Source organism: Dasypus novemcinctus, chromosome X (genome assembly GCF_030445035.2).
Source record: "Dasypus novemcinctus isolate mDasNov1 chromosome X, mDasNov1.1.hap2, whole genome shotgun sequence".
NCBI lineage: Eukaryota > Metazoa > Chordata > Mammalia > Cingulata > Dasypodidae > Dasypus > Dasypus novemcinctus.
The window spans coordinates 41,620,050-41,645,823 of record NC_080704.1 but is presented as its reverse complement, the minus strand read 5'-3'; the positions used below and the strand labels follow the sequence as shown (position 1 = coordinate 41,645,823).

Sequence of the window (25,774 nt, the reverse complement as noted above, 5' to 3'; positions counted from 1 at the left end):
ACAATAAAAATAATATCAAAAAAGAAATACTTTGGAAGAAACTTAACAATAGAATTACAAAATTTGTACACTGCAAAAAACAATTCGTTGCTGAAAAAATTATAGATCTATGTAAATGGAGAGACATTCCATGTTCATGATTGGAAAACTCAATATTTTAATGATTGAACACAATCATTTTCAAAATCCTAGCACCCTTTTTGTAGTAGTTAACAAGATGATCCTCAAACTTACATGCAAACAAAAAGACACTAGAATAGGCAAAATAATTTTGAAAAAGAAGAAAAATTTAAGTCTACATTATCCAATTTCATAAACCTAATATAAAGCTACAAGAATTGAGAATGGAATGTGGGTAGACATATAGATCTATAGAACAAAATTGAGACTACAATAAATAGACCCTTATATTTTTGGTCAAATAATTTTTGACAAAAGTGCCAAGACAATTCAATGGTGAAAGAGTAATCTTTTCAACAAATGATAATGGGAAAATTGGGTATCTATGCTTCAAAAATATAAAGTTAGACTCTCCTTTATGCCATGCAGAAAAAGGAACTTAAAATGGAGCACGAACGTAAGATATAAGAGCTAAAAATACAAAGCTTCTTAAAACAAAATTTAAGAGAAAATCCTTATGCTATTGGGTTATGCAAAGTCTTCTCTAGATACAAAAGCACAGTCCTCTGAAGAAAAAGTTTGATATATTTGACTTCATCAAAATTAAAATATTTTGTGCTTCAAAATGGAGTTAAGGAAATGACAAGATAAACCAAGGGTGGGGAGAAAATGTTTTCAATCATATATCTTATAAGTGACTTGAATCCAGAATACAGAAAACATGGTTACAATTCAGTAATAAGAATACAAACATCCCAATTTAAAAATAGTCGAAATAGTCAACAATGCATTTCACCAAAGAAGACACAGAAATGGCTAACAAGCACATAAAAAAGTGTTCAATATCATTGATGATTAAGGAAATGCAAATTAAAACCACAATGATAAGCCCATTAGAACAGTATGAAAAGAGACAGACAATTCCATTGTTAGCAATAATGCCTGAAACTGGAATGCTTATATATTGCTGGTAGAAATGTAAAATGGTACGTTCATTTTGGAATATATTTTGGAAATTTCTTAAATAGCTAAACATAAACGTACCATACAACTCAGAAATTCCATTCTTAGGGTTCTACTCAAGATAAGAGAAAACATGTCTATACAGAGATTTGCAAAGGAATGTTCATAGCAACATAATCGCCAAAAAAATGGGAAAATCTAACAAATGTTCATAAACTGATGAATGGATAAACAAAATGTAATTTATGCAGACAATAGAATACCATTCAACAACAAAATGGAACAAACTACTGCTAAATGTAACACTATGGATGACCCTCATAATCAATATGCTAAGTGAAAGAATTCACATGTAAAAGCCTACATATTGTGTGATTTCATTTATATGAATTACTGTAGAAAGGCAAAGTTATAGGGACAGAAAGTAGATCAGTGGTTGCCAGATACTGGAAATAGGAAAGGAAATTGACTGCAAAGTGGTTGGAGGGATTTTGAGGGTGATGGAAAAAAATCTAAACCTGGATTTGGGTTATGATTGCAAGCTGTATAAATTTTCTAAAAATTATTTAATCATATAATTTTATGAGCTGTATGTTATACTTCAATAAAGCTGTAAAAATGTAGTTTAAATGTGAGAAAGGTAAAAGTTATTATTGTCATGCTGCTTATGGTATCACAAGTAAAACAAACACAGGTATGGTTGAGCAGAAAAATAAGACAGGTATGGAATCAATGTTCAGTCATTTCTACTAAGTTAAACCATTGACAACCCGATCCTACGAAAATTTACTGAAAGAGTTCTATCTTTTAAAAATGCATTAAAATATCTATTGAAAAACAAATAGAAATATCATCCTAAATTTCAATATCTAATTACTTACCTCTGACTCTTGTTTTTTTTTCCCCACTCCTCACTTTGTAGACTCTTTTTTAAAATTTTTCTAAATGAAAATACACTTTGAGTCAAAGAAGTGATACTGCTCTGCCTTAATGAGCAAAAGATGACCTAATAGAATTTTCCCTCATAAATCTTGTTCCACAGTTGATCATTCATTATATTCACAAAACTGAGTCACATACTTTTGCGTGATATATTACCTTTTCTTACTCGTCAGCCTGAAGTCAACAATAGATTCCTTAAATAAACCAACCCCTTCAATGTCAATGACATCTTCCACATCAGGTTCAGTCGCAATCAATGTTATGGGAAATTTCCAGATTCCATCTGTTATGCACTCTATTTTCAGTGTGATTTGAGCCCTTGAATAGAAAAAGAGATTTTAAAAGATATTCAGAGGAAAATAAGCAAAGAGAGAAAAGTGTAGTAAATCATTCAGGTGAAAATGTAAGTAAAATGTGGTTTTGGCAAACTGGGACTTTCACTTCTTAAAAAATTATAGATGATCATTAATTACATTTCAGGAATAAATTTTAGATCATTTACATTGTCATCTTCCCTTTGTGGTAATTATGTTGTAGGTTATCTTTTCTATTCTCTACATATTTACAAAGAACTAGTAGCATATGCAGAATGGGCTTGCAAACTTTCTGTAACCAGCACAGAACATCATAATATTTAAGGACCCAAGCTTTAGTTTCCCAAATGGTCCCAGATGTTAGGTATTCTATTTGGAGATTTTCAGTTCAAAACGAAAACAATGAGAGAATCTTTTCAACTCTTACATCACATAGAAAAAACTATGTGGACCTTTACAAAGCCCCAGAAAATTACCTGATATTGAAACTTAAAAAAAAAATTGAATTGCAAGCAGTAATCACTGAAAATACTTTACAGAACAATATACTGAGTGCCAGGTGAGCCAACAAAGAAAAGTAGAGAGAGCCTTTCAAAATATTTGGCTGTGAAGAAGAAGAGAGAAATATGGCAGTAGGCGGAGTTGAGAGAGAAACAGTTATCTGGTTGCTTGTTAGAATGGAAATGATACAAATATAAAATGGTGTGCTTGTACCATCATAAGTCAGCATTGGAAAAAGAAATCACAAACCTCTTAGCTGAAACTGTCAGAAAGAACAGTCCTTGGAAATCTCATCCTCTCTAGGTAAGACGAAAATTATTCAACCATTTGGGGAGCAACTGGATGATACCTACCAAATTTGAAAGCTGCACACACTGATCTAGCAAGTTTACTATTAATAATTTTCCTTGGGAAGTATGCCTCCAAGATTTCCAGAAGTGATGTGTGTAAGGATGTTATTGCTACATTTTTAATATTATAAATTAAAAAAAAACTAGGGGCAGAATTTTAAAAAATATTCTTACAATAGGATGCTGGTGAAAATAAAATGTGTTGCATCCAAACAATGAAATACTATGCAGTATAACTTAGCTCAACATGACTGATGTAACAGTTTAAAAATAACACATCCAAAATGTCAACCCTACTACTATAACTCTCTCACAAACTCCTGTCTTAGTAAATGAAATTACCATCCACCCAGTATCTTGAGCCAGAAATTTAAAAGTCATCCTTGGTTTCACGCTTTCCCTCATCTGGTTGTTTCATCAGCAAGGAGTGTCAATTCTCAGCTTTGTCAATTTCTTTCCATTTCACTGCCACCTCTGGTTCTAAGAAACGATATTACTTTGGTTTTCACTATTTCAAGAGTACCCTAACTGGTCTTCCAGCTTCTACTCTTGCCATATGACAAGGTGAAGAGGTCTTCCATAATTTAAAGCCATTGCTTTCACTACGGTTTATTTTACCTAACTCTTCCAGTGAACCATCCCAAGTACATGTGGAACTGAATGACATCTTAGATTTCAAAGATTTTGTACTATTTATTTTTCTCTGCTTGGAATATTACATATATCTTGATAGCTGGAAATATCAATCCCAAAATATTTACCCAAACAGCATCAAAGAAGTAATCTAATCCTAATATAAAAAGATAAGAAATGGTGTCAAGTCATTTTGTTTTAAAAATAATATGATTTATGGAAAAAGGGAGAAAAAGAAGGTTACCTCAATGGTTTCTTGGGTGCAAATATTATATTGAAGATCAATGTTATCATTTCAGCCTTGACATGACAAGTTTTTTTGACCAAATACAAAGCCACACAGGATTCCAAGTTAGACTTCATAATTTCTGATTCGAATTGGATTTCATACTGGAATTCACGTTTATAAGACAGTTCTAGGAAAATGAAATTTACAGTATATATTAATTTTATTTAATATGTATATATTTTACATTAGTTATATGTCAGGATACAGTGAGTGGTATTGAGAGGAATCGAGATAATAAATGTCATTTAGTTTAGTGTTCATAATACATTGTTGCATTACCAGGTAAATAGTAGTATTCAATATATCTTTTTGTTAAAAGGTAAATCAATAAGTGAATGAATGTGAAAAACCACAGAAGACAATTCTTACCCTCTTGAAATCTTTAAATTCACATTTATTAAATAAGAAAAAGTCAAATGGAAATTAATAACCAATATTTACTATAAGGTAAGAATAATATGAGATGACGTCTATATAAAAAATGTTAAAACCTATAGTCTTGAAGTTATAAAGAGAGAGTTTTAAGATTGCTTTAATCTGAATTAAATTTAAACAATATTGAAAAAGATTCCATTCCAATATGTTAGGGCAGGATTTTCAAGTTCTGATATATTTTGATTAAAAAGAATGTTCTTTATGTTTTAGTCCCAGAGTACTATAGACAATGTGGTTAGTTAATATTTTCTTAACCAGTAGGTTACCAGAGGATAGCTAAAGCAGAGTTGTGTCAGCTATACATGAAAAATATCTTAAATCCAGGACTAGCATGTAGGAGAAAGGTATAAACATATTAAATTTACTTTCTGCTTACATGTAAGGAGCCCAGATCACAAATCAAAATATTTATTGCATATGTATCTTAGAAGAGAGATCAGAAAATTATGGCTTGACCTGACCCAGAGCTGGCTATGCTACTTTATAAAATCTATCTGTGGTATACATTGGTAAAGGTGATGCCTGGATTTCATTCTTTCCATTCAGAACTGATAACTGCCTTTCTCTAAGCAATTCTAACAGAAACCAGAGTACCTTTCAGAAGTAGTTGATTATAATTACTGCTATATAACTCTGAAAAATAGCTTAGCTCTAACAAGTTCAAGTCAAATTTAGTGATTATTTATCAAACCTTATTAAGGCAAAATGTAAGAGACAGACACACATTCTCACAAGGTCTTTTTTTTCATTATCCAAACATAAAAATAAATCTCTGATCTCTTGAATTGCTAGTTTTCCTCCTGTTGACAGTCAGCAATTGCTGTTCCTATCAATAACCATTCTTTGCTGTCATGAAAACAATCTGTCCATTTATAATGTGTTTCTTTATTCTAGGAATGGAATATGGAAACATTCTACAGGAAGCCCTTATCAGTTCTGGGAAAACCACATTTAGAAATTTTAGAGAGTTTGATGGGAGATGAAATGCTCATTGCATTTAAATAACATTAATAAATATTTTTAAAGCAAATACTGTATATAGATGAGTTCTGCATCTATTGCTGCTTAATTATAGAAGCCTGTATGGGAATGGCAGGGACAGAACAAAGCTAGGGAATGAGATGTTCAATTTTAGTTTCAGAACGATCGAACCCTCTGTAGGAATCTGACACTATGGCTGTCATAATTTAGATCAAAAGAATGTCCACTGGTGTAAAATAGAGACATTATTTATCAGCTGGGGAGTAGGGGGTGAGGCAAGTAAGAATCACATGCTTATATTTTCCAAACCTCACATATCCCTCCTTGTCCATAACTTGACTATATCAATATGAGCTACTGAGGGAAAGGGACAGAATCAGGTTTGACAAAAGTCAAAGGATAAACTGGTAACTCTGGTAATCCTTTGCTCAGGTGGTTCAGTTTAATTGTTTTTTACACTGTTTTAGCTGTTCACATGCTACTTCTCTTTGCAGAGCAAGTTCTGGGAATCTGAGCCAGAGATAAGTGTTCTGGTTCAGTCTTTCCAGTTTGCCACCTAATAGACTGGCACCAACATACACTGGTATGTGGTTAGGGGTTATTCTGCTTCCTCCAGAAGGGAGTCCCATTGAGAGAAAAGACTGGCACCATATTACACCAGGAAAGGGCCAGCAAATGTGCCACATGCTTCTCCTACTGTTTTTTTTTTTTCCTTTAATATTTTTTTTGAAGATACACAGATCACATAAAATGTTACATTAAAAAATATAAGAGGTTCCCATATACCCCATTCCCCATACCCCCGAATCCTCCCACATCAAAAACTTCTTTCATTAGTGTGGTACATTCACTGCATTTGATGAGTAGATTTTGGAGCACTGCTACACAGCATGGATTACAATTTTTGTTGTAGTTTACACTCTCTCCCAGGCCATTCAATGGGTTATGGCAGGATATATGGATATATAATGTCCTGCATCTGTCCCAGCAATATCATTCAGGGCAACCCCAAGTCTCAAAAATGCCCCCATATCACACTTCTTTTTCCCTCTCCCTGACTTCAGCAACCGTGGCCACTGTCTCCACATCAATGATATACTTTATTCCATTGTTAGAGACACAATTATTCCATAGTAGAATACCAGCAAGTCCACTCTAATCCATATTTTATTCTTTCATCCTGAGGATACGGGGATGGCAATGGCCACTCCACCTCTAAATTGAGAGGGGGCTTAGATCCCACATGACTGATGGATGGGATTCTCCTGCTTGTAGCTGTAGATTCTTTTGGTTACCCTGTGTGGTTGTGGACCATCCTCATGTCCCTGTTAGCTGACCTGGACAAGTCCAATAAACCGAAGTGTAGGTGTTGCAACTCTGCTGAGGCTCAGTGCCCAGCTGGTATATGGACAGTCCAGAGATTCAAGTCTCCTGGGCTTACACCAACCTCAGCACCAACCAAAGTTCAGTAAAAGTAACAGAAGAGGTGTGTGTAGAGAGGTCACATCTGAGTCCAAATCCATCACACTCAGGAGCACAAATTCCAAAGTAGGGCCCACTCACAAGACACTGAACTCCAGAGCCATCTGCTGTAATTGTAGGACCTGGGTATCTCCGTAGCTGTCAGGAGCACCACTACCTCAGGTTGTATCTACTTTGGTTGTCTCTGGGATCCTGCTGAGATGTGCATAAGTGCTACTCCTCTGATGACCTCCCAACTCATTTTGAAGTCTCATGGCCATATAAACTCATTTGTCTTTATCATTTCCCCCTTTTATTCAAGGTCTTTTTCTAGATGAATCACCAGTGTGTGTCCTTGAGTCTGCACTAGCCCAGTTACTGCTACACATTATCTGTTTTCCAGTGTAGAGGAAGATGTCTCTGACAATTTTTGCTATTTGCCCAGATTCTGTCAGGGGATGGAGCCCTGGCATCTTATGCCACCATTTTAGTCAACCTGAAATCCACAACTAGTTTTTAAATTATTCTATGTTGAGTACTACCAAGGAGAAGTAAAGGAGGTTATAAGACCATAGATCCTGGGAATCGGAATGCTAAGGATTTCCCAAGGTGAAATCCATACACCAAAAGTGTAAGGTGTAGAGAGGGAGAAAAACCTTCTAGGCAGTGGAGTAGCCTGCAGGAATTGCCCATGGTGGAAACCTGCAGGTTTCTTTGAGCAACAGCTTTTGTGGCTGGAGCAGAGGTGGTTGGAGGAGCTTATCAAGAGAGGAAGCTAGTAATATACACAAGAGGAAGAGCATGCAGGGTTCCTGTAGTAAGGTAAGGATTTGGGACTTCCTTTAAGAATATTAGGAGGCAACTGAATGCTTTAAGTATGTACATCACAAGAGCTTTTAATTGTAAATTAAGCAAATTTGGATTCAAAGAGAGACATTAATGAGCTTTCATCAGTATTTCAGACTAGGTGGTGGCTTGCACAAGGTTGAGGGAAAGATGCAGATTAATATATTAAAAAATCCTTGCTATGTGTAAAGGAGGGAACTGTGCATGAGCAGTCTTGACTGGAAAATAGAATCATTGAAGTTATTGCTTCAGTTTTGTATTCATGCCCATAATAGATATACAAAATATTTTAATCACACTAGTTTTAGAGCATTGCAGAGTGAGATAGAATAAAACAATCATTGCAGAAAATGTTTCACATTTTGTACAAAAGGTATTCTTCCACACAGAGACTGTCCCTGCATAATTACTATGCAATCTAATTGCTGTCGTATAGTGTCAGTACATCATGAATTGGGAGTTATGTCAGCTGAGGATTCATTTTACTTCAATAAACACTCTCAGGACAATGAGTTTTAATCAATATGACAGAATATCTGTAAAATTTTAAAACAGAATCTTTGATTAAATGTGATAAGCAATTAACACTTTTATAGAATTAGAACAAATTATTTACACAATCAACTTTGAAATTTTTTTACCATTATATTATATACATTTTACTGTGTAAGGAATTCATAGCAAATCCAACAAAAATATCTTAATGATGGAGAAATTAATATCAAAGTACTTTTAACTATGCTGTTTTCTTGAATTTTTAAAGTGCCCTCTGCATTAATCATATGCATATACATTTTTTGACAAAAGAACAAAATAAACATAAAAGGACTGTATGGAGTCCCTAAAGACAAATTTGAAATAAGATAAAGATTACAAGGTATCCAAAGAAAATAGCGGATGATGGACAAACTACCAGAAGCTATTTTCTTTGAACATAAAACTAAGAGTGTGCCATTTGAACACAATTATTACTTTTATAAAATTGCATTTTTAAGGGGCATCTCATTTACACGTTTTACTTTTATAACTTTGTTTCATAGAGCAAGCATTTTGATTAACGAAATAACTGCATTTTCTTCTCATATGAGGGCAAAAAGTGTAAATAACTAAATGATTTAGGATGGAAGGAGGCCAGACATTTGATTCTCTTCTTACATGTTAAAAGAAGATACCAGAAGTAAAATGTAAAGGAACTTTCTGAAACACAGATATTTATCTGAACTTTTAGCAATTAGCATCTAATTTCAGGCTCTATCTAAGATTTAGGCACCACATATTTATACTTTCTTTTTCAGACAATATTTTTTTGTGTAACTCTGAGAAGGTTCACTGAATGGCATCTAGAGGACCATATTTCCATTTCCCAGTATCACTCGTCTGTGATTGAAGACAGAGCCCTCTAGTAGTACATCACTATATGCTAATACTCAACTAAAGCTTTAAATGATAATAATGATAATATCTAACACATATGAGACACTCACTGTGAAACAGATACTTTCTGAGGATTCTACATGCATTTACGTAGTGAATCCTCAATAATATCCTATGAGATGGAAACCATTATTATCTCCAAATTATGATTTAAGGAACTGAGTTTACATTGAGATAAAGTAATTTCCTCAAGGCTGTATAGTCATTCAATGTAAGAACCCAACTTGTCTGCATTCATACTTTACAATGAAGGCTAGCAGACCTGTCATATGGCACAACTGCTAAGGCACCATTCAGATCATAGTCTGGAAGTATGCAGCACATAATCTGTGCAGTGGTATGCACTGGCCTTTAGAGAAGAGCCTTGGGGCACATGGACATTTAAGTTCTGGATAGAAGAAGAGGAGCCAACAACGGAAATGAAGGGATGCTTAGTGAGATAATAAATAAATGAGGAGAGTTATGAAAGCCAAGAGAGAAAGTGCTTCATCTGGTTCCACTGGTAAATGCTAGTGAGGAGTTGAGTCAGCTTAGAACACCAATCTGATCACTGGATTAGGTATACTGGATAAGGCCAATTGTCTTGTCAAGGGCAGTCTTCCTGGTGTGGGGAGGACAGAAGCCTGAATGAAATGGGTTAAGCAGAGAAATCAAAGTGAAGAGGAGCACAGCAAAGGGTCAGGGACTGGAGTCAAGTGTGGGGTCATGGGAGGAACAATGACAGGTTCTTCTGGAGCTGTTTATGACTATAGGTCAAACTATAAATGGGAGTTAACAGACAACATACAAATAAAACATAAGAAGATGACTGGTCTAACGTGAAATGAGACCAGTGTGATGTATGGATCAGCAAATCAGATGCAAAAAGTGGCAACGTGCTAATCAAGAACAATGGCCCATATAGCACATCTGTGAAATTAAAAGAAGTGCTATGAATACAATGTTCTGAGGAACCAAGAATCTTAGGTCAATTGGACAGCAAAACTTCTCTTACAGAGAAAGACCTACAGAGAAAGTCACTGAATTAACCACGAGAGTGGCACAAAGAATTCCTGCATCAAGAATTACTTAAGAAGAAGAAATACAAGTTTAAGGGCAATTCTACCTATGTTATCTTATGGAAGTGACATTGCCAATCACAGTCTAAAAATCCAAGGAAAATAATATCCTAGCAGGGCAACACTAATTTATTTAAGTAGTACAGATGCATCAATTCAACATGTTGGATAGATGTTCTTTGAATCCCTTTACAACTGAGTCTGTGTCTTGTTAGTTTTGGCATCTTTGGGGATAAGCATAATATCTGGCAGCAAAGGTGCTCATTAGATTATTGTTGAATAATGTCAAAGATAATAAAATCAATTGTGGTAACGTAATGTTGTTTGCGAGAAGTGAGGGTGGAAAGAGAGCAAGGAAGCCCTTACATTTTGATTTGAGGATTGGTAATTTTGTTGAACTGAGGGAAAGAAGATAAAAAGAAAATGACATTGGGAGGGGAGTGATTTTTTTTACCTCTGAGTGATCATCTTTACAAAGAGGGTCTTAATTGCCCACATGGAGAGAAAAATATGGAAGAGAAAAATCTCAGATTCAATCTTTTTCTTCTTTCATGGCTTGTCGTGGGAGGAAGAGCAACCTAAATCACCAGTGAATTTTGGAGAAGGAATGGAACACGAGCCAATGAAAAAGCCACTCATCAGTTCTTTTCCCAAGTTTTGAATCCAGGTTATGCGATTTCTCCTCCTCCCTCATGTGTGGATTGTTTGTAGGCAATATATAGCTGGCTAATTTGGGACAAATATGTGCAATTTGGCAAAAATGTATTAATAAACACAATTGTGTCCATAGCTTCAAGCCACTTTTCAAACTATCTTTACAAACAATTAAGCTGGTATTTTTACCTCTATTGGACTTATTTCTGCATCTGCTTCTTAGTTGGTTTTAAATTCAGATGAGAGAAGTCAGAGGTGTGATAAACTATCATTCCTAAAACCCCACCAGTGTCCAAGACAAAATGAAGTGCTTTAATTTCCAGCATAAGAATTTAAATAAGACAGTAAGTACAAAATGGCATGGAAAATACAACTCCTTTGGATATTCTGTGACATATTTTGTGACAATTACACATAAAGTTTTTGAGAAATAGGTGGTTTGCCTTTACATTTACTAAAGTCTAGTATTCAGAGCTATGGTTAGATATGTCCCTTCGTAAAGAAATAGGTAGGAAGAGCAGGACCGACAAGGAGACTTAGAGAAAGTGCAAGTGAGTTGGTTGCAACCATGGAGTAAAAGTGCAGGAAAAGCAACCACATTATTATCAGATGCCTCTACAAAGACTGGTCCAGGGAGGGGGCAGCTGTATTTATCAAGTAGTAAGATACCATACTGACAGGGGACTGATCTAATCTACTTCTGAATAAGGAGGTATACTTCAGAAGAAGAAGGAAAAATGTTCCCCAATTAAGAAGTATCCAGGCAAAAAATAGGTGAGCTTGCTGAGTTTCCTGTATTGAGCAGAGGACAAGTTATTTTAGAAGGAATGATGGGTGATAGATATTTTCAATATTAAGTAGGATTTTTATCATGAAAAGTAATGAAAGTAAAATTAGAGCCATATAAAAAAGCTAATTTCCAAGAACGACTTGAGAGAAATTGTTTTCTTAATGTGCCTTTCAAACTTCCCCAAATGAAGCTGGTGACTTCCAAAAACAGCCTGATTACTAATAGGAAGTGAATATTTTTCAGTTAATAAGATTTAATCAATTTCTCTTATCAGAGTTATAATTTCTTTAGCTTGCGACCTAGCAAGAATACAATATAAGACAATTAAAGATAGTGAAAACATATTAAAATGGTTCCTATAAACTAACAATTCATTCTATCTTCCATTAAGCTTAGTGTAATGGAAGCAACAACTTTGGGGATAGATTTCAAGTAGAAATTAAGGTTTTAACACTTAGCTATTAAACTTCACTTAAGCACAACAGGGTGTCACAAAACAATCATTTCTCATGAGAAAGGGATTGGCTATTCTCTAGGGTACTATTGCCATAAGTTGGCTGCTTATTAAAATTTTCTTATATTTTAATCATAAAATACTTAAGAAATTAATTTTTCCATGAAAATTGGCAGATAATTTTGCACATTTGAACTCTGAGGCTAATCTACTCTAATATCTTTATCCCTGATCTGCATAGCAATCAGAATTCCCTTTTAGTACTGGCTGCTATTTGAAGAAAAGAAAGTCTACAAGTCTCCATTTACTTAAAGATTATACATCCTCCGCTTCTTTAATTTTTCTACATAATTCACTAAAGCAAAATCTATCTGGCTTATAGTATTGGTTTTGAGATAAGTGGAAATGGTTTGCGCCTATCTAATTTTATTATTATCAGATAGTTCTTTAAATTAAACAGTAATTGAATTGGTTTGCAATGGAAAATTCAATTCCCATGTGAACTTGTTTCAATTTGTGTATATATATACACACATACACATGCCTTCTCTGATTGATGGCATTTTGTACAATTGTAAAACTGAAATTCACTCAGAAAAAACTAAATGGCAACTAGTAAATCAACATAATTACCTAATCATTATCTGGTTATACAATCCAACAATACCATCTCCTTTTCTTGCATAGTTTGTACTATCAATAACTAGCCAGTAAATAAAAAGAACATAACTAGTGTGAAATATCTTTTTCTAATTCCTAAAATCCTAAGAAATACACTGGATACATATGAACATAGATACTCATTTCATAGTTGTTTCTCCATTGCTGAGAAAAAAATTGACCTTTCATATCAGGTAGCGGAGTGTGTGTGGAGAATTATTCTGACATTTTTGTAATTCTTTCCCTTGACAAATAATATATCTGGATCCCCTTTTATGTGTGTTCTTAGAATGCTTGTTGAAAACAACAGAGTCCAGTTTGAATTATCTTTATTGGCAGACACTGGGGACTATGAAGTGAAAGGAAGGACTGATTGATAATGACTGATACATATTTCAAAAAATAAATACATGAGTAGGCAAAGGAAGTTGGTCTGCAAAAAGAGAAAAGCAGGCATGCTGAGGAAACCAGCTTCAAAAACAGACTGTGTTCCAACTACAAATTTGTGGGGGTGAGGCAGGACTCATAAGCACAACTTCTTTGTAAGGCCTACTGTAGAAAGGGAAATAGTATGTTACTGGAATATTTATAAGAATTGTGTGGTTAGTGGATATAGTTGCTACAGTAAAGGTCTGGAGGGTGGAACAATAGGTGGGACAGATTATCCTATAGGCAGTCACCGTATTGGAGAGTGAAAGGTAAAAGTGTAAAAGTAGCGAATCATCGCAGTTGGTTGAATAACAAGTGTGGTGATTTAAAACTGTACATACCTCAGAAAATCATGTTCTTAAAGCTAATCCATTCCTGTGAGTGTAAGTCGGTTTGTATGAAGTGAGTGTAAGTCGGTTTGTATGAGGTGACTTCAGTTAAGACGTGAACAAGGGTGGGCGTTAATCTTTGTACCAGAGTTCTTATTAAGAGTATGAATACAGAGAGAAAGCCACAGATGCAGGAGGCTGAAAGCAACAAAACCTGGATTTCTTTTTGTTGTTGTTAAAAATCACGCCTGTTCTTCAAAAAATTAACCAGGACTCCTTGGTAAAATGACTGATTCTAGGCCCATGGCAGGGAAATTACAAGATAAGACTGAAACATCTTTTAGTGCCAGAAGTAAGGAAGTGCTCAAAAAATACAGTGTTTGTAGCGTATCAAATGCACACAGGAGGAAACCTGAAAGAGCTCCCAATGACAAAAGCTGGAAAAATTTGAGAATCAAAATAAATAATGCAGTATTGGATTATAACTCAAATTATAAAATAAATACCCATGACACCATAGGGATATAAATAAATGATAAAATAAATAAGTGGGGGAGAAGGCCAAATTTTTCTTAAGGAATAGTTCCAAATCATAAATGTAAGAGGAATGAGGGAAATAGAAAATCACCATTAGGTATCACATTAATAATTACTGCAGGCAAGATCCACCAATGAAAGCTAAAATTAGTGGGTAAAAATTTAATGAGAAACAGAATATTTACATAGCCTCAAATTGACTCCCCCAAAATTCATATTAATTACTCTGGAGATTTTTAACATATGTCCACAAATTCTGATGTTCCTCCCTCTGAGAAGTGTTTACCACTCCCCTGGATTGTGGGCTGAACTTAATGACTCAAGTCTAATGAAAAGAGAATGAAAAGAGGAAAGTAGTAAGTTTTGAATGCAGAAATCTGGCAGATACCACAATAACTAAATATTAGTTACCATAACCAGTAATAAGTTATGTTACTAGCATGTACTCCCTGACATGACATGATGAGAAGGACACTTCACCTTTATGTTATTCTTTCCAAAAAGTCCACAGCCACTGTTTAATCATGAAGTATCAGGCAAATCCAAATTAATGAAGAGTCTACCAAAAAAATTGACGAGTAATCATCAAAAGTAGAGGAGAGGAAAGAGACTTGGAAACTACATGTAATATTGTACCCTGGTTTGGTAGAACATTAGTGGAAAAACGGGTAAAAACTGAATAGAATCTGAAGTTTAGTTAGTATTGTGACAGTGATGATTTCTTAGTTTTGATTAATGTATTAGGACATGTAGATGTTAAGGGAAGTTGGGTGAAGGGTATGTGGTAACTCTACAATCTTTACAACCCTCTTTCAAATACAAAATTATTTGAAAAGAAAATAAAGGTTTTTTTAAAAAAAGATTTATTTATTTATTTATTTCTCTCTCCTTCCCCTCCACCCCACCACCCCAGTTGTCGGTTCTCTGTGTCTATTAGCTGTGTGTTCTTCTTTGTCCGCCTCTGTTGTTGTCAGCGGCACGGGAATCTGTGTTTCTTTTTGTCTCATCATCTTGTTGTGTCATTTCTCTGTGTGGATGGCACCATTCTTAGGCAGGCTGCACTTTCTTTGGCGCTGGGCAGCTCTCCCTATGGGGCACACTCTTTGCGCGTGGGGCTCCCCTATGCGGAGGACATCTTTGTGTGGCACTGCACTCCTTGCGCGCATCAGTACTGCACATAGGCCAGCTCCACATGGGTCAAGGAGGCCCGGGGTTTGAACCGCGGACCTCCCATGTGGTAGACGGACGCCCTAACCACTGGGCCAAGTCCTCCGCCCAAAATAAAGGTTTTGAAATATAGTTAAGGTTGGGTTCATATTCTTTTCCTTCCACTGCTGTGTTGTGTGACCTGGGCAAGTTAGTAATTTAACCACCTCTTCTACTTCCATTTCCTCACCTGTTAAATGAAAATATAGTGATCCCATTTGCTTTGTAGGTCATCTTTGATGATTAAAACCTATAAAAATGTAATGATTCTAAAACATAAAGCACAAAAGACAGTTCTTGGAAGAGAGTAATTGTTCAATAAATAACCGTGCATAGATACCAGTGAAGATCTAATCGGAGATTGAGGCATGCTAGAAGGCAACAAAAGGGAGAGATGGCATTGGAAATTGGGGAATGAGAGATAATACTCAGCCCAAGGCAATAGAGATGGTCAAGGAACAACTGGCTAAATGTGTACTCTAGTCTCAGTAGAGGATCAGATATGCTGACCAGAAACTCACCATGGCACTATCCTAAAAGAGTAGAGACACCAGTCTGATGTTAGGAGAGGGATGGTGGTTGTGAGGGCAGTTGCTGTCCTAGCTGTTGTGTCCTCAGGCCCAGAAAATTTTTTGACTCATAATAGGTTCTCAGTAGATATATTTGGGTAGATGGATAGATTCCATCAATTACAGTAAACAAAGCGTGACAGAGACTGCAAATTGTCTTCCTAATATTATTCCCTCCTTTTTTTTCCAGTACTAGAAGTTCTCCAATTTTTATCTGGGCCTGACCAGCCTCAGTAGCAACTAGGTATAACTTATAAATCCACTAATAACTATAATTTTTGCCATTTTGGGATAAATACAATGTGAAGATGAAGACAGCTAACATAAGAACTGAACATTCAGTGAGATTTATGTAAATGGTATTTTGTAAAAGAAAAATAAATAGGCATGGGTTTTCATATACCTAAGCAATGAGCGAACTGCAACTCAAGGAAACTGAGTTTTGTTTCTTACTATTTTTTAATATTCGTGACTGTAGTATTCTTACCATTGATATCTTCATAAAAGTCACTTGATGCCTTTTTTGGAATCACTGTGATATCTGCCACATTTGCTGCAGTATTTTGTCCAAAAAATTCACCAGTCATTGTTATTTCCACCACTTGTTCTACCCGCTTTCTGGCTTGACATTTTATGACAGCTACAGGAAAGAAGTATTTCCAGTTAATTTGACTATTGGTTTATATGATCACACTTGAGATAGAAGAAAATAAACTATGTCATGAAAAATAAAACTTCCTTTGGCATTTATCAACTTGTCACTGCATCTGGCATTAACACATGCGTGTGCGTGCATGCACGCATGCTATATCTATATATATTGACATTTTGTAAGCAAAATATGAATATTAAGAAATATATAAAATAGTGCGATAAAAGGGAAATCTGAGAATATACACTGGATTATAGATTATATTAAGATTTAGAAATTTGAGTCAGGAACTGAGATAGTTATGTCAGTTCAACTGGTGGTTGTAGACATGTGAATTTAAAGAACGTCATATAATTTAAAAAATGAAGTTCTGTAACACTTAGGTTTGTAATAACATTTAAAAATGTTTCACATTAGATCAATTACTTATTTATTCACGTGAATCTTAAAATGCATATTTTAAAAAAACTTAAGCAAAATATTTTTTATTGGTGACTTGCTTTTACATTTACAAAATGCATATTTTAATGTTAAAAATAAAATTATAATGAATTATCTAAAATTAAATTTAAATTACAAATTAATTACATTTACAAATTAATTACAATTACAAATTAATTAAATATGTAACATTTGTGTTTTTATCCTGGAAAAACAAAAACAATATATACATATATGTACATACCTATACCAAGTGCAGGAGAAATTGTCAGTGATCTTGTAAGAAATCAAAATAGTCTATTTACAGATACTACTTACATAAACAAAGAACAGTAGTGTATTCCTTTAGCATTAGCAAAATGATACTCTGAGCCATGTGTACTACAGTCCACATGAATAAGAATATTTTATCTCCCAAATATACCAAGTTAGATGCTCATAGGAGATAAATTGAATATAGGGGAATAACTGAATATAGAATAATAGAAAAAATTTAAAACATTTTGCTATGCTTTGATGGCATTAATAATAATGTATTCATCTGAACTAGAGAATTTCGTATGGTTTCAGATTTATGTGTGTTTGCAATACATATTGCATTTATAATATAAAATAATTAAAATACATTTATTTTTCCACTCTAAAATTTACAGGTTGATAATGAAAACTCCAAATATAGACCTTAAATAGAATATGTGAAATGTACAAAATGGGTATAAAGTTAGATGTAAATTAAGAGGGTTAAAATGGAGGGAAAGAAGTACAAGCTACTCTGTTTATACTTAGGTTTAGTCTTAAAACCTGAAATTGGAAATTATGTCATGAAAGTAACAATTACTATCATGTCACTGGCTTATCCTATAAGCCCTTAGGAAATTAGTACCCTGGCAATGCAAGCATCACTCAATGACATTAGAGTCACCTTCCATTATACTTGCATGTAACAGGTAGCAGGATCTTTTTCCAATGATCTGCCCCAGTGGAAAGGAATAGATAAGAATGCACAGAGACAAAGGGTGGCTCACAGATCAAAAAGTACCCCGGTTTTAGAATAACATAGGTGATGGATAAATAAAAATGAAAAAAAATAATAAATATCAGTGGTAATAGAATTGAGCAGGGAAGCAACAGGTAATCTCCAATGAATTTTTAAGCAAAGAATGGAGGTTGGACTGTACAGAATATAAATAATAGATATTTATAAAATTATACCCATTTTCTTCCCAAGGGCATTTGTAGATAAAAAGAAAACACTAGTGTAAGTTTGAGACCTTTGGCAAAATGATTTATCGTCTAGTACACAAATATTTCAGAACACTGATCTTACTACTAGGTTGTAATAATCTCATGTAAAATAGACTATTTACAGACTTCATATTTAATTTAAAAATCAAGTAATTACCAAGAGAAATGACTCAAAGGAAAATGCCTATATGTTTCTGAAACATGCTCAACTTTCTGTGAAGAAATATGTGCAAGAAATTTGTCTGTAATTTCTGAAAGATTTGTTTGAAACTAAAAAATTTTCTACTTTAAATCTTTAGTCTACAACAAACAAAACTGCAGTAGACACAAGCAACATTACTGTTAGAATTCCAACAGAGTAATGCCTAGGCTTTGTTACATTACTTTGATTAGTTGACTGTATATTATACATTTTAAGCTGTTCAGTTCTATGGACAGAATACAATCATTTATCCTCTAGAAAGAAATAAAAGAAGCCCTGTGACATGTTTGTGAAGCACTCTGAATATAATTTAATAAATTTGAAATATTTATGTATGTGTTGATACATTTTTAATGCAAGAGTAAACATACTTCAAGTAAAACAAATGACATTTATTGTCAAAGGTACTGCTAGAGCAGTAGAGTTTTACTCCAGTGAAAGTTAAAACTATATAAGGAAGCATGTAGTCCTGGTCTATTTTATAACCGGTGTATCTGCGGGGGAGGGGCGGGTACTATTACTTAAAAGTAATACTGACTGGTTTCTCTTTCCAAGTATGGTGAGAAAACATACTACAGTCAAAGAGTTACTCCAAAATAGGTACTCCTTTGTTTTGCAGAGCAATTCCATGCATTTTAGATATGAAGAAATACGCCTAGAGCTTGTAATGAATTGGGGTTCTAAATTTCCCTATATGGCTATCTAAGAGGAATTTTGTTCCTTAGGCTATTGTGAAAAGAGGCCAGATACCCAGAAACTTGACAGAAACTTGAGGTCTCTGGAGAAAAAGGGTCATTGAAGAAAAGAAAGGCATTTTAAGACCAGGGATTTTTATGTAGTATGCATGGTGGTAAAGTAAATCTCCCCGAAAACTTTAGTGCATTCTGACTGGTTTTTGGAGAACATCATAAAGGTTTGTGTCGAGATAACAGACCAGAGGGACTAGCATCCCCATAAAGATAGTTTTTGGTCGAGATTGAGAGCTGCACAGAAACTGGATCATGTTGCTCAAAAGTGACCCGAGGCGGCGAACTTGGCCCAGTGTTTAGGGCGTCCGTCTACCACATGGGAGGTCCACGGTTCAAACCCCGGGCCTCCTTGACCCGTGTGGAGCTGGCCATGCGCAGTGCTGATGCGCGCAAGGAGTGCCGCCCCACGCAAGGGTGTCCCCCGCGTAGGGGAGCCCCACGCGCAAGGAGTGTGTCCCATAAGGAGAGCCGCCCAGCGGGAAAGAAAGTGCAGCCTGCCCAGGAATGGCACTGCACACACTGAGAGAATGGACACAAGATGACACAGCAAAAAGAAACACAGATTCCCGTGCCACTGACAATAACAGAAGCGGACAAAGAAGATGTAGCAAATAGACACTGAGAACAGACAACCGGGGTGGGGGCGGGGAAGGGGAAAGAAATAAATTTTTAAAAATCTTAAAAAAAAAAAAAAGTGATCTGAGAGCAAAAGTGCCTGAGAATTTTATAGATCTAAGGCAGGGCTCTTAGCATCTCATGGAATGTGGGATAAAGGGGCCTGAAGTTACTTGTATTTCAACCTTAGTGGATATCTAGGTTTCACCAACAGGAAATCTTCAGGAAATGGTTTGGCTTTGAGGAAAGCTCATTGGACTCATTGCTGGGAGACCAGGTACAAGCAACAGCTATCTCACCAATATGGCTGTCAATTTACTGCTTATTGTTTCCAGACATCAATTTTTTAATCTATACAAAGAAGAGATGGGATTAGATGGACTCTCACTTCCTAGAAACCTGGCATTCTCCGACTCTAAAATATACATACCTTGAGGGCACTTAGGAAGTGGTGCCTGTGGAAGTCCAATAATAGGATACAACCAGTGTATTGCTCTGATTTCTCCACTCTTTATTCCCATAATTCTATTTAGAAATAAAAGTATTAAGAGTATACAAAAAATAGAAACGCTATCATAAACAATTATGATCAAAGAACATAGTCTTTATTAACTTACTGGCATTTTAGTAAAGCTTGTGAATTCAAACTTTGACATAGAGACACTATGAAATAGAAAACATTTTCTGTAAAATTGATTTTGTAAATATTTTAAAGCAAGCCATGGGAATTTTTCATAAAGAAAAAAGGAATTCAACCACCATGAGATGTAAGTTAAAATTGAAGAGCTTTTTTCACTATTTGAAAGATTGGTTTTGGTATTTATTGATATTAAAAAAACCCTGTAATTAATCAAAGGTAATATAGTCTCAGAGGCTTATATTCTAAATTGATCAGGCAAAGCACAAGACACAGAAAGTTCCATAGAAGTATAGGACTTCAAAGGGTGATGAGGAATTTACTTTTGGGGATTACCAGTTAAAAGAAAGAGGACATTTGTTGAAATATTCTAGGTTCATAATATACCATCAAAAGGACAGCAATCCTAGAAAATGGTTCTGATCCTTGTTGAAGGCAGAGTTTTCTTGTTAAAAATAAAACAAAACACTGCAGGTAGAACTTAGCTTCTCTGGCAGGCCACCTGTGCAATTACACAAGACCCCACGCTTAGAAGGGCTCCATGCTTTTTTAATGCACTATATCATTTTGATACACTTCATAATTTTTGAACAAGGGGAGCCTCATGTTCATGTTGCACTGGAACCCCCCAATTATATAACTAGTCCTGACTGCTGGAGGGTGGAAAACATGGCAGAATGGATGCCAGTGGGCCCACAAGAAAGGAGAAAAAAATGTGAGGAAGAAATATACACATGTAGGACAAAGTAAGAATTTCTTTTTGAGTAAGTGATCTAGACTATTATTTAATGAAAATATAAGAACCTAGAAAACAAATCTTTCACCATCCTTGGTGTTTGATTAAATTTCAGCTAAGTAGTGTCAGTACCAGCTAGAGACAGTCTGGCCATGTCAGTTTCCCTCAGTTATGGCAGTGTTTCAGCAGATGTCAAATCCACCTGGCACAGTGCCATTACTAGGTGAATGCCAGCTTCACAAGTCCTTTACTTTGCCCAGACAGCCTATTTTAGGTTGTTCTCTGGATATTCTTTATTGTCTTCATAGTCACTATTTTCCCAGTCAAATAGAAGTACCTTTTCACACCTTTTACTCTGATCATTGCTAATGATACTTGATATTGAACTTACTCATCACTTTGAACTTCAAATCAGCCACCGTATATACTATACCCATATAGCAAATAGGTTTTCCTCCTCGGAGAATATAAATTTTAACACTTACGAGAATATAAAATCATGAACTTTACATTGTGTATATATAACTTGTAAAAGAAATGTATCAAATCAGTGTCAGTTAAAATGAAACAATTTTCCTTCAATGTCCTTATTTAAAGTTACCTCTTTGTCTCTGAATCCAATTCATCAAAATTGTCAATAGGCCAATGTTCTCCATTTGCCCTCATCATCTGAACAATAACCATTGTTTTGTGTAATTTCATAATGCTAGGGATAAATAACACTGGGATATCTACACATCCTTTAGGAGACAATGCAATTCCTGTAAAAGACACAAAAGAGTTTTTAATGTGGTAACTATTTGCAGAAAGTAATCACCTAATTCCTTAGTTATTTTCAAAATCACTTCTAAATTAAAAATGTGTTACATCAAAGTATAAGTGCACTTCAGTATTTAAACTCAAATGTCATCAATTTTAAAAAGCCAGATTTCATCCTGCAGTAAGAAGGTTCTCCTGAAGAAGCTAGAAGGGCTGAGGAAATGTCGTAAAGAATGGTTGTGGTTTCCCAGGGAGATAATGAGCCATTAAACACATGGGTCTTTTCAAGTCTTATCACATTTTACAGAGGAGAAAAGTACAGCAATTTTGATCCTTTAATTTCTTGTGTATCTTTACCCAGACCAAAAGAGTTCCAAGACTCTGCATGGAGTCCTGAAATTGCTGCCAGCATAAATTGGTGATTTATTTAACTCATCCTGGAGGGAAACCACGGCTTATATTTGAAAGAAAGGGGCATCTGCTCCCTGGTGTGAAAACCAAAGACAGAACAATTGACAGCACTTTCTTGTGTTCTGATGGATTAGAATATTTCAACCTTTACTGTGCGTAAGAACCATGTGAGGAACTTGTTAAGACATGCAGCCTGCTGAGCTCCAACTTCAGAGGTGCTGATTTATTCCTCTTGGACTGTGGCCCAGGAAGCTGCATTTTTAAGTTGTACCTCAAGGGATCTAGAAGCTGGTGGTCAGTTCAGGAGTCCATACTTCGAAAAAAATTCAAAGACCTGTTGGACAATTTTCAAGAGTTTGGGAGAGTGGTGAGCTTCAGACCATTTGTAACAGTGAGAGGTTCCAAGTGAAAGGTGCCTGACTTCATTTTGAAGTTTAACACTATTTATTTACAAAATAATGAAGGATTATTGACTATCCAGTTTTATTTTCCTTTTTATCCTTTGTTATAAGACCAATGTTATTCAAACTCATTTTGTCTCAGATGAGAATACTGTGCTAAACTATTAAGAACATCAAAAAAGGAAAGAGAAAATGCTGCTCTGGAAAATATCTCAATTAACAATTCTCATAAATTTTCAAATTTTTAATTTTATTCTTTGAGGAAATGAGAATATTCCAAGGTCATCATGCCAGTAATTCTGCAGTATGTAATAATAATTAGCATGATTAATAATTAATACTTATGGATTAATAGTGTAAGCCATGCTTTGTGCTAAGCATTTTCATGCAACATCTCACTTAATTCTCAGTACAAAACATGTTAATTTTCTCAATTTAAAGATGGGGAAACTGAGACAATTTTGTTGAATGTCTTGTTCCAAAGCTCCAATGAAAGACTACATTGTTTACTAAAATATCTAAAAAATATGTTACTTTAAATTTTGCATTCATGAGCTCTATATGTTTAATGAATCACTGTTGTGTGAAATAGCTAGAGTTAATTTAAATGGACATATTTCCTAAAAAACAGTCATATAATATGAGGTCATTAAATTTTGTATACTGAAGTAGCAAAAAGAACTTATAAGATCTGTTTGAACTCTGGACTTACTCTTTCCTTTTTTATTGGTATTTTTATTGTGGCTCTAAATATCCATAACACAATAAAAGATATATTTTATTTCTAATTTAAATCTATAACTCCCCCTTAAGACAAATGCAAGAGTGAGCTCCATGAGTGTATAATTCGAAGGTCATAAATGAAAATCTAATCCAGTCTATAGTTTATGGAAATCCTACACATCTTTTTCATTAAAGTAAAATTACAGACTGATTCCTTTTAAAATATGTGTGGAGAAAAACTGCTAGAGTCCAGTCAAATAAAGCATGCCTGAGTCTCCAGGGAAATCAAATTTAGAAATTATAGTTTACCTTTCCAAAGAATATATTATCACTAAATGTAGACTATACTATCCCTCAGAAATAGACCCACATATTTAGATAGTCTAAGGAGACAAGATAGAAATAAAAAGTTACTTCAACAGATGGAGGGATAAACAAAATGTGGCATATACACACAATCTAATATTTTTCAGTCAAAAAAGGATTGAAACTCTGATGCATGTTATAATGCAACATGGATGAACCTAGAAGGCATCATATAGAGTGAAATGAGCCAGGCATGAAAAGAAAAATATTGTATGAACTCATTTATATGAACTACTTAGAATAAGCAAATTCATAAAAACAGATAGCAGAAAGGGAACTTGGCCCAGTGAGTAGGTCATCCGTCTACCACATGGGAGGTCCGTGGTTCAAACCCCGGGCCTCCTTGACCCTTGTGGAGCTGGCCCACGCGCAGTGCTGATGTGCACAAGGAGTGCCGTGCTGATGTGCACAAGGACCCTTGTGGAGCTGGCCCACGCGCAGTGCTGATCACAATCCGCGTGGGCCAGCTCCCTGCATAGGGGAGCCCCACGCGCAAGGAGTGCGCCCAGTAAGGAGAGCCGCCCAGCACAAAAGAAAGTGCAGCCTGCCCAGGAATGGCGCCGCACACACGGAGAGCTGACACAACAAGATGATGCAACAAAAAAGAAACACAGATTCCTGTGCCTCTGACAACAGAAGCGGACAAAGAAGAAGACGCAGCAAATAGACACAGAGAACAGACAACCGGGGCTGGTGGGGGGGAGGGGAGAGACATAAATAAATAAATAAATCTTAAAAAAAAAAAAACAGATAGCAGATTACACATTACCAGAGGCTGGTCTGGGGGTTTAAGGGGAGTGGGAAATTATTGTTTAATTGGTACAGAGTTTGTTTTTGACAGGATGTAAAAGTTTGGGTAATGGATGTTGGTGATGACAGCACAATATTGTGACAATTAATATCACTGAATTGTATACTTGAAAATGGTTAAAATGGAAGACTTTGAGTTGTATATATATTACTACAACAAAAAGTTTTTTTAAAAGGTTATTCAATCCTTACAACATGCTTTCTTATAATGTTTGAATTGAAAGTACAGAAAGGTAATTCCAGGATAAATAAGACCATTCAGTAAAATATTTAGTAGCCTATATGAAGACTTCATTCTTTTTATGGCTGAATAACATGCCATTGTATATATGGGATATTTAAGGGTAGCTTAGAATAACTGAAATTATTTTTCTCACAGTTCTGGAGGTCAAATCCAAAACCAGTGTCACCGAACTGAACAAGTTGTTGTCAGAACTGTGCTCCCTCTGGAGGCTCGAAGGGAATCTCTGTTTCTCGCCTCTTCTACCTCTTGGTGGATGCCAGGATTTCTTTGTCTCTGCCAACATTTCTTCACCTCTGCCTAATCTCACTCTAATTTCTGTCTCATTGTCACATCACATTATTCTCTCCGTATCTGTGTCAAAATTCCTCCTGCCACTGTCTTATAATGATACATCGGAATGCATTTAGTGCCCGGATGGAAAATCCAGGATAATCTCACCATCTCAAGATCCTTAGTGTCATCACATCTGCGAAGTCTTTGCCATATAAGGTAATGCTCATAGGTTCCAGGGATTAGGATGTAGGGAAATGTAGTCTTGTGTGGATATAACACTGAAGTCCCCCTTTCTTTGCTGGCCTTTAGTTGGGGATCATTCTCAGCATCTAGGATTCACCAGCATTACTTGGCTCATGACCCGATCCATTTTCAAAGCTAAGGACGGTGAACTGAATCTTTTTCAGGCTTTGAATTATCTCTGAATTCTTATTTTTCTTTCTGCCAACAGCTGGGAAGAAAGTTCTCTACTTTTAAGGGTTCATGTAATTGTATTACTCTATGTTAATGACTGATTTTATTAGTCATACCTGGATAATCTTTCTTTACAACATA

General features: G+C 35.3%; 1 protein-coding gene across 1 annotated transcript in view; it reads right to left on the bottom strand.

Annotated features, from left to right (window-relative positions):
- Positions 1-25,774, bottom strand: part of CFAP47 (cilia and flagella associated protein 47) — a 477,175-nt gene that overhangs the window by 23,978 nt on the left and 427,423 nt on the right. The window contains exons 59-63 of the mRNA XM_071213189.1: positions 21,834-21,993; positions 20,290-20,384; positions 16,443-16,595; positions 4,068-4,239; positions 2,182-2,343 (exon numbers count right to left, since the gene is read on the bottom strand). Of these exons, the coding sequence (XP_071069290.1) occupies positions 2,182-2,343; positions 4,068-4,239; positions 16,443-16,595; positions 20,290-20,384; positions 21,834-21,993 (742 nt within the window). The remainder of the gene's footprint in view (positions 1-2,181; positions 2,344-4,067; positions 4,240-16,442; positions 16,596-20,289; positions 20,385-21,833; positions 21,994-25,774) is intronic.